General features: G+C 36.0%; 1 protein-coding gene across 1 annotated transcript; it reads left to right on the top strand.

The window, feature by feature from the left end:
• Positions 1-2,006: 2,006 nt before the first annotated feature.
• Positions 2,007-8,598, top strand: LOC132106224 (cysteine and glycine-rich protein 2-like). The gene is made up of 6 exons (XM_059511856.1): positions 2,007-2,147; positions 3,412-3,532; positions 4,176-4,344; positions 5,205-5,334; positions 6,880-6,973; positions 8,459-8,598. Exons 2-6 carry the CDS (start codon positions 3,421-3,423, stop codon positions 8,533-8,535), a joined length of 582 nt encoding a protein of 193 aa, XP_059367839.1. The 5' UTR covers positions 2,007-2,147; positions 3,412-3,420; the 3' UTR covers positions 8,536-8,598.
• The last annotated feature ends 1,950 nt before the right edge of the window (positions 8,599-10,548 follow it).

Raw genomic sequence — 10,548 nt, 5'->3', positions numbered from 1 at the left:
AGATTAAAACAAATCAAAAAAAAATTTTTTTACCTTGAAATATCAGTTTCTACATGGTATAAACTTCTGTTAGCTTCTTAGAGAGTTTCTTACCATACCTCTTGCTGTACGGCAGGGGTTCATTTATTTATTTTTGGTATTTAAGACCTATGTTTATCCAGAATTGCACTTAACTTTTATTCCTATGGTTAAAAGGTTTCTTCAAATGACTGAGTGTGAGCATTAATAACAGTGAGCAGGCCTCAGCGAAGACCCCAAATTAGAAGTGTGTGTGTGTGTGTGTGGTCTGTATTATAGTTTTGTATAATTTTCTAAATTAGATCAACACAGTATAACGCTTGGCAGCATGTCAAAGTTCATTAATGCTGTTTACACACAAATACACCTGGCAACCCATTTTATAATCACAATAAACCATTTATGGATGGCAATAGCTTGCATTTTGCCATTAACAGACCAGAAAACCTCAGAAAAGACTATTGAGTTCTCAAAAATAATCATGTCAGAGACCAAAATATGTCACGAAATGAACAAATCATTGATTGATGAATACGGTAGACTCTGTAAATGTGGCAGAAGACGGACTGAATGAGCTGTCAAACAGCTGATGACATTCCAGAAGCTCTTTGATGGGTAAAAGAGCTCACGTCAGGGACAGACACATGCACGGAAACCTAAATAAACAAATCTTATGTTTCAATTTCTCACACGCGTGCCATTCCTCAGCCTGATTCCAGTTTGACCATAAATGGAGGACAGACACAAAGCTACATCTGTTTTTCATTCTCTCTTTCTTTCCAATCTTGTGCCGTTCTATAAATTCCTTCTTCTGGTGTTATGTGCATTTCAGATGAAGGCCTGGATGAAGAGACTGGAAGAAATGACTGTGCTGCTGTATTATTCACATAAAACAGGAAAATGTGTTTTTAAAATATGAAATTATCCAAAGTGCACAGTACTTTTTTTTTACCTAACAAAACTTCTTTTTCAGTAATGTTCTGGATGAAAAAGTGTGCAAATAAACACTTGGCTTAGTGTTCTGTGTTTACACAGTGACATTCAATGTCCAAATACTTTCTGGGGTCAATGCTGGTCAGTTTTATTGATGTCAAAGTGTATCCGCTGTCTAAATGACAAGTGATGCATGCTGGGTAATTACAGGAGCTGGTTTCTGAATGGTTTTAATGAGTCATTCATCAGGAGGCTCTCCCACACACATTCTTTAACCACCACACCTCACACACCGCAGGATGAAATTGTCCTGGATGCTCAGTTAATTAGAATTATTAATGCCTGTCTAACTGTCAACATTATTCATATCACAATATGTTCTATGAACGTTTAGATTCCCGGTGAGTTATGAAAACAATATTTCTGAATGTTTTCTGAACTTTCAAAACCTCCAGTTTTTTAAACATGTTAAAAATGTATTTGTCTTGCTTAGCATATACAAACATTAAGGCAACATTTCATTTGATCAATTTGCAAATATGGGAATGTTACGTGTGAATGTTCTCGGAACATTCTAAAACATTTGAAAAAAATGATTGGCAACCGCCAGTTAAAATGTTGCAGGAAACGTTCCATGGATGATGTATAAATAACATTTTTGTGCTGACGTTTTAAAAGCATTTTTAAAAACCAGATAACTTTGAACAAACGTCACGATTACTGTAACGATTACTGACAGACATGTTCTTGGCAAACGAATCTCTTGATGAAACCAGTTTACCACTTTTATTTAAAATGGTCATCGTTACAGATCATTCATCTTCCTCAGGTGTGTCTGATAATTATAATTAGCTACGCATTACAGACAGACAAATCAAGAATGAAGTAATAAACTCCCAACAAAGCCTCGTTTTAAAAAAGAAGCCTCTCAGTGTTCATGTTTCCACTGCACAAAGACAATATATGACAGTTTTATATTCTACATACATATAAATAAATCATTTAAGACTTTAAATTTCAAATGAAGCATATATTTCTGAATCAGCCCCATGAAGTCGTGCGTGCGTGCGTGCGTGTGTGTGTGTCTAAAACACTCCTCCTCCTTCTCTCCTCTATAATTTGGTGATGACATTGCAGTTTGTTCGCTGAAGTCCCACACACTGGAGCACTCTGGGAATCTGCTGGAAAACACTCAGGTAAGCAGCGTGTGTTAAAGAGCCACAGTGTCTGTGTGAGGAACTGATTTTGATTATTCAGCCCACTTTTGATCTGATTCAGTTGGATTAAAAGGTAGAAAACTCTAAATAATGTAATTCTAGCTACGTTTGAAGTGATACGATGCCATTATGTGTAATACTTAAAATTGACACAATATATGATATGATCTCTGAAAGGAAGCACTGCTTTATTTTTCTTTATTATCATATATGTTCAGCTTATGTAATAGGCTATTTACGTTTAATATGTATCTGTTTAGTACTTAATATTTACGGATTCAATACATGTAGGCTATTATAATATTTACCTGGGAGTTAAAATGTGCATAAATAAATAAACATGCAAATGGAACACATGTTCCGCATCGTTAAATATTCAATTTGCATAATTGATACAATTAATGTTCTCAAGCTATTTGATGCACTTGCACACACGTACATACACACACAAAAAGTAATGGTGCAGGAGCTATCAGATTCATATTATTTACTGATTTATAGATCGTGATATTCGTTCTCCATTATGTTAGGGTTCAAAATATTAGTAATTATCATGCATTTATTGTGCTTTTCTAATGTCATGGAGATCTTAATATACGTGCATGCATTCACATAGGCTTTTAGATGCTTGATTGTCCTCCTTCATGTCTGGACATGTGTTGTTCAGCTTGTGATCACACTTTTCATGCTTCATTTCTTTTATATTCTAAGTTATGATCTCATTTTACAGAGAACAGCTCATGTTTTCCTGGAGAGTTGAAGCAATGATGTTTATGAGCACTTAGCCATTTTTATTTTAATATTGTTGGAGAGGTCTGATATCATTTTATTTGACTAGAACAACTGAGCAAATTGAACCTGACCCTTTGAAACGTCTGACTGCTGTTTTATTCATATGCTTGTTTTGCCTTTTACTTCCAGACATTGTCCTTTTAACGAGACTCACTGGCTCTGTTAGTCTCTTCATTTTCCTGTAGCTCCTGGTGGTCTCTGTGTGTTTTGATGTTGGGGTCTCCAGGCGTCTACAGGGTGTTTACTGTCTTTATTTGTCTTTCTATAACTCCAAACAGATAAAGTGGGGTTTTTATGGAAATTTCTAGTGAAACCCTTCACAACACGCCTGTAGACGTCCAGCACACCTGGACATTTTCCTGAGGTTGATCTCTGAACTCTGTAGGATGGATTTGTTTCCTTTTAAAGCTAAGCTTAACTCAAGAGTTAATAGTATTTTCTCTTTTCACAGTTCCTCATCATGCCAAACTGGGGTGGAGGAAACAAATGTGGCGCCTGCCGCGGGACGGTGTACCACGCTGAAGAGGTCCAGTGTGACGGGAGGAGTTTTCACAAGTGCTGCTTCCTCTGCAGTAAGTCGAATAGAAAAACCTCATGATGATAGGTCCAGGCCACATTTAATCCCAAAATCAAAGGAAAAACTAAAGCAAGTTTTGCATTGCCTTTTATTTTTATGACTATTAAGCATGTTTTCCCTCCGTGTTTTCTATTGTAAATAAATAAATATATATATATATAATATTTTTTTTTTTTTAGCTCAGCAAACGTATACTTAATGAACCTATTTATATAATATTTTATATACATTTTTTTAATAACCATTGTTTTATTACTATTCAAATAAACTAAAACTTAAATTTCTCAATATTTTTCTGACTTCTTTTGTCCTGCAGTGACCGATTCAAACACCGGTGATTTGTTTATGATGGTTGTGTTAGTGAGATCTCACTAACGGCTGAATGCACATGCTTCAGATTGGCGCTTTTCACCAAAACAACTAAATAATACGGCCCACATGAGCGGTGTTCATTTGCCATGGGCCAATAATGCCTCAATGCCTCAAGCATTCTTGCATTCTAGCCTCTAATCATAGGGTTAAAATGATGATAGATTATTCTTGGTGGCATGGCTGTTATCCATTTAAAACCGGTTGCATTGCAGCAATGAGTTTTGCATGTGAAAGCAGCAGAAAATGAGTGTTTTTCTCTCCTCCAGTGGTCTGTAGAAAAGGGTTAGACAGCACCACACTGGCCATCCATGACCAGGAAATCTACTGCAAGTCCTGCTACGGTAAGAAGTACGGCCCGAAAGGATACGGCTACGGTCAGGGAGCAGGAACGCTCAACATGGACCGCGGTGAGAGACTGGGAATCAAACCAGAAGAGTGAGCGTTTGCACTTTTTATTGTTTTTCAACAAGAAGTTCATCTGGTGAATAAACTAGACTGTACACTGACTACATTTATAATATAGTTATAGTGTTAAATAATGCTGCTCAAGAAACATTTCTCAGTATTATCAATGTTGAAAACCACTTTATATTTTAGTGGAAACCATGATACAATTTTTTTTTAGGTTTCTTTGATGAATAGAAAGTTCAAAAGAACAGCAAAAAAAGAATTCATTTGTAACCTTATAAATGTATTTTCTGTCAATTTTGATCCGTTTGTGTCTTTGCTAAATAAGTGTAATTTTCTTTATTTTCTTAGTCTAACTGAACCCAAACTTATGAATGATAGTGTATCACAGTTTACACGGCTGTTTTCTTGAAAAGCAAATCAGCATATTAGAATGATTTCTGAAGGATCATGAGACACTGAAGACTGGAGGAATGATGCTGAAAATTCAGCTTTTCATCACAGAAATAAATTACATTTCAACATAATACAATAGAAAGCTCTTTTTAAATTCTAATAATTTTTCATACTATTTTTGTCAAATAAGTAAAGCTTTGCATAGCAGAAGACACTTCTTTCAAAAACATAAAAAATCACAATTATTACTTTTTGAGCAGTGGTGTATTATTGTAAGATTTCTAGAGGATTTTGTCAAGTCATTTTGTTCTGGAAGCAAATCCGTCCTGTGGTGTGTTCAGGCTCGCCGTCAGGTGATTGTTATGAAAGAATCTATTATGTAAGCAGAGCTCCTGTACAGACCCAGAAGCCCTCCACAAAGCAGCTCATTCAGGGCCCCTCGATAGGCTGCACTCCAGAAAACAGCATCTGACCTCTCTGTGTCCTCGCAGAACCCAGACTCACCGACCCAGCCCAAACCCAAACCCGTCCAAGCTGGCGCAGAAGTTCGGCGGCTCTGAAAAGTGTGCGCGCTGTGGAGAGTCCGTGTTCGCTGCTGAGAAAGTGACGAGTGCTGGGAAGGTGAGACGATCAGAGGGCAAGAATCAAACCCAGATATTACACACATTTATATCCACATCAGTGTTTGCTTTGTTTCATGCACATACAAGAATCATCAGTGCATGTTAATGTAGTACTACAATAACGAACCGTTTCCATTTAGAAACGCACTCAAAGAAATGATTTCAAAGAGTATTAAGAAACGTTTATTAAGGTTTCTTCATATTTGTTGATCTTGACCAATGGTTTTCAACCACAGGCCCAGGGATTTAATGTAATTGATCTAATGTAATTATAATGCAAAAAAACCTAACTTAAAGGTGCTGTATGTAGGATTGACACCGAGTGGTTGAACTAGGTATTGCAGTCCAAATTCAAAATATTAGAGCGGGTTTTTATTCACCCGGCCCCTCTTCCTCAGACTTAATGCATACACAGGTTGCCAGATTGACAACAAAAACAGGAACGAGTGCACTTGATGATGAATGAAATGTAATGCGCTGTGTTTTCCGCCAACTGGCAACCCATGTTAACTTGGCATGTTTCTTTAATCTCTGCAAACGTATTATAGTATTTTTATGCTTTAGTAGAGTCAAAAACTTACTTGCAGCACCTTTAACTAAAATGGAAAAAAGCCCTCTGGAAGCACATGAACTGTTATTGTATCTATATCATCACTCTCAGACTTTAACAAGACTTTTTTTTGTATTATATACATATAGAAGTATTAAAATACCCCCCCCCCAATATGTTTAGTTAAATACATTTTAATTTGGGGTAAATTTAAATAAACATAATGCGATTATGTATTGTTTAACATCAATGGTTATTTCATACACATTTTAATATATTTTGTTTTTTATATCAATTTATGTGTATTTTGTTTCAAGTAATGGATTCTGTCAGATGTTTCTAGTTAATAATAATGATATTCAACTAATAAATATTATTATGCGTTTTATGCATAACTGATCAGATGGGAATTAACTTCAGCTTGTTGCCACGGAAATTTTGCTCATTTTTGTTTAGATGGAAAAGTATTACAAAAGCTAAAACGAATAAATAAAAAAAATATATAAACAAATTCTATAATGTGTATATATATATATATATATTATAGAATATATTCTGTTATTTTTCCTTTTTTTTTTTTTTATTAATGGATTAAAAAAATGGTTTTAGATAATGATAATAACCCTGACATGTATTTAACTAATGAATATAATCTTATTAAATATGTGTAATGCATAACTGATCAGATTGGGATCCTGACTTCTCATTGTATCGTGATCTCCCACAGTGACATCAGCTGCATTATTCACTCCGAAGTCACCGGGTCAGAAGTTGAACACATTTATACAGATGTCAAGTTTGACTCTTTCTTTATGTCCGCATGAGGGTTTGCAGATGCTTGAACAGATCTACTGCCAAAAATCTGAAGTGTGACGCATTTCGTCCAGTTTCTGTTTTTCTCGGTTTAATCTCCAGGAAGTCAGCTGGTTTTCTCATCTTTTCTTGATCTGAGCTTCATGACCTCATGGTTTTCTTCTCATGTCTGTCTTACAGCCGTGGCATAAGAACTGCTTTCGCTGTGCCAAATGTGGAAAGAGTTTGGAGTCCACCACTCAGACGGAGAAAGACGGAGAAATCTACTGCAAAGGTCAGATATCTGTAGTTTAATAAGGTTTGACAATCCTGATGTAGGTGATCAGTGGGAATCTACAACAATGAAGTGATAGTTCACACACAAATATCAGTCTGCTGTTAATTAACTCACCCTCAGGCCAACCAAGATATAAATGACTTTTCTTTTTTTCTCAGTAGAGCAGTAAAGAGGATTTTTACGTGAAAACGATTACTGATTCATACATTGCAAGTCAATGGCTGCCGGCACTTTTAAAGTCAAAAAAGCAATTACAAGCAACACTAGATTAATCCCTGTGGCTCCTGATGATATATTGAGGTATTATGAAGCGAAACGATCGCTCTGTGCAAGAAACTGAACATTATTTATAGCATTATTAGTGGTAATCCAGAGCCTCAGGGTGATGTTCGGTTCATAAATGAATGATTCTTTAGATCTGGTTCTATTTGGTGAACTAGTTGAACCAGTTTACCAGATCTGACTGAATCGTCTGAAACAGTTCACGTCTCATTCAGCACAGATCTACAAGTTACTCAATCTAAACTCATTTTCAGACGCCTGACAGTCACTCCAACCTGAAACGAGTCAAAGTACCAGTATATCTGATCCTGTGATGAATGAACTGATTCAGTGCTCCAGTCCCTCCAACAGTCTCTGAACTGAAGAAACAGTTCGACTCGGATCCAAAACTATTAAGTTTATTCACTTTAGACATGTAAAACAGCTTGTGTTTTTTAATAATACAACTGCGTATACATTACATCATTGCATAATTACTTAAATAAACCACTGAATTGAAACTAACTGTTTGAAAGAACCAGTTCGCAGAAAATATTTTAATTTCCTTGTTGCCTGATTCTCTGGATTACAGGTTATAGTGTTGTAAATAATTCTCAGTTTCTTGCACGGAGTGATTGCTTTGCTTCATAATACCTCAATATATCATCAGGAGCCACAGGGATTAATTTTATGATGTATTGTATGTGCTTTTTTGACTCTCAATGTGCCGGTAGCCATTGACTCGCATTAAATGAATCGCCAAAGACTACCAGAGTTTCAGCTAAAATCTTCTGTACTGTTCTACTGAAGAGAAAAATAAATAAATCACCTGCATCTTGGATGACCTGAGGGTGAAAAATTAAAAACAAATGTTAATTTTTGGGAGCCAAAATGTCCCTGTAAGATAAAAAATGAAGTGGAATATTCCTCTCAAGCTCGTGGTTTTGAGGGCCACAGTGTTTGTTTGTTTGTCTGTATACATACAGGACGTTTCTCTGATAACAGGGAGCAACATCAAAACAACACGCTGAAGAACTAGATTAACCAGAAACTCTTGAATGATTATGATCAAGAGTCAACGTTTAATCTGTGGTGATGACGCAAAATCCGAACTTTCTGAACCGTTTGAACAATTATAGTGAAGGCTCATTGGTTCTATGACAAGTCGCTTACTAATTCTCTACATTTGTGCCTAGTTTTGTCTTTGTTTCTGTTTTTCAGCATGCTATGCAAAGAACTTTGGACCCAAAGGATTTGGATACGGTCAGGGAGCAGGAGCTCTGGTTCACGCTCAGTGATAAGTCAGGACTTTCTACATTTCTGTACTGTTATAACACACTAATTTGAAAAGAAGAAAAGGACCATTGAGTGTTATATTTCTATGAATTAAACCCATTTAGTCTCCAATTCTCATTTCTCAAGTACTGGAAAAATTACACAATCCAAATTAGAAAAAATAAATAAAAAGGTAATTATATACATATATAAACAATAGCTCAAAGAAATAAGGTTGATTTTCTTTATGCAATATATATATATATATATATATATAATTTTACACAAGCTGCAGGGTGTTAATTATTCATAGATGACCAGTTATGTTTTCATTGCAATTAGGAACAATACCTCCCAAATTCTCACTACCATATGTAAATATTTTATTAAATAATGTGATGTATTGCATATAAATTTTAGTTTTATGTATTGCTACATTTTTTTTGCGAAACAAAGCTACTGTATTACAGTAATGAGAATTTGGAAAAATGTCACTGTCACTTAAATAATGGTCCTGAAAAATAAGATGGATTTTTCTTTAAGTAAAATGTTCATTTTTGAACCCTCTGCTTGTGTTAATAGTTCAAAGGGTGAGTAGTCATTGTACGAGCATCTACATTTAGGAAACAAAAATGTTAAATGTAAACTTAACCCTTGTTTCAGTGCACTTAGCTTCTGCAGTGTGCTGATACTGAAAACCGACGCACAGGCCTTTCACCTTCAAATATTTTATTAACAAAGCCATTAAAATTGATCCATGCCCAATAAGTTACATCTGAAGCAGAGTAGGGTGACGTCCTGATCTCAGCTGAGGCACTGGAGATGAGCATGTGCTTTTCACATGGTGGGAAAACAGCCGGCAGAGGAACAACAGAGTGAATATATTCTCTAAAAACAGTGTCACATGTATGAATGAATGACCGTCACTGTGCCTAATCCACATATTACAGCACAGGGCCCATCCACCGCGTCTGTCCACGTCTACTTCTCTGGCATTTACAGTTTGTACATCCAGTGGTACAACAAACCCAGCAATGAAACATACAAAAGAATCCCTTTAGGCTGGCTATTAATCAATGAGAACAGGACATTCAGATATAATACATCCGTACAGCTCCGATTGAGCTCACGAGAGAACGATACACACATCAGGGTTAAAATGTAAAAACAAACAGAAAAGAATCATAAAAAATAAAAACTGGATGCAAATACTTAACATTCATTATATACAGATGGGGCGTCTTTCGGATGATAAGATGATCACTATGTCCAGGCTTTACACATGCAGTGGAGACTTGCAAGGTCAAAGGTCTATACACAGCAGTGCCAGACGCCTCTAAAAGCTACAGTCATACACTTCGATAATAGTCGATTTTTTAGTTTTTTCACTTTTTGGTAAGATAAAAAAAAAAATTAGGAGCAGCTTCAACTAACACAGACAAAAGTCACTGACAGAATAATGAATCTAGTTCGTTTATGTACAGATGCACATTCTTTACATCAGTTCAGATCAGCTGCTGCTGCTGCCACACCAACAGGAAGAGGAAATGGAGGAGAGCAAAAGGGGGAGGAGCTTCCTCTTTTTACGTAAACATGAACATCCTTCGGCGATGCTGGGGAAACGAGCTCACTTCTTCAGTAACAATGAAAAAAAAAAAAAAATAAGATCAGTGCATTTTTGTAGGCAGACGAATAATGTCGCTGCCACACACACACACACACACACACACAAAAAACTCTGGCGTGTTAAACGGCATCTTCCTTTAAGTTCATACAGCTATCATCAGGTCCACTCAATGGCTTTTCAACAGCATTTCAACTTTTTAATGTATACACTTCCTAAAACTACTCATAGATAATAAATAAAGAGGTTCACATACGAGCGGTTATTTCTTGTAAATATAGAGGGAACCTGGATTAATCTCATAAACGCATCAAGAGCTTGTCCGGGGGCTGTTTACCAAATAAGCCAGGCTTATTTCAGTTAGTCTGGGTTATTCTGAACTAAATCAACTAACAATAAATCAGACTAACTG

Source organism: Carassius carassius, chromosome 26 (genome assembly GCF_963082965.1).
Source record: "Carassius carassius chromosome 26, fCarCar2.1, whole genome shotgun sequence".
Taxonomy (NCBI): Eukaryota; Metazoa; Chordata; class Actinopteri; order Cypriniformes; family Cyprinidae; genus Carassius; species Carassius carassius.
Note: the sequence above shows the minus strand (reverse complement) of the source record. Positions and strands in the feature narration are given on the sequence as shown.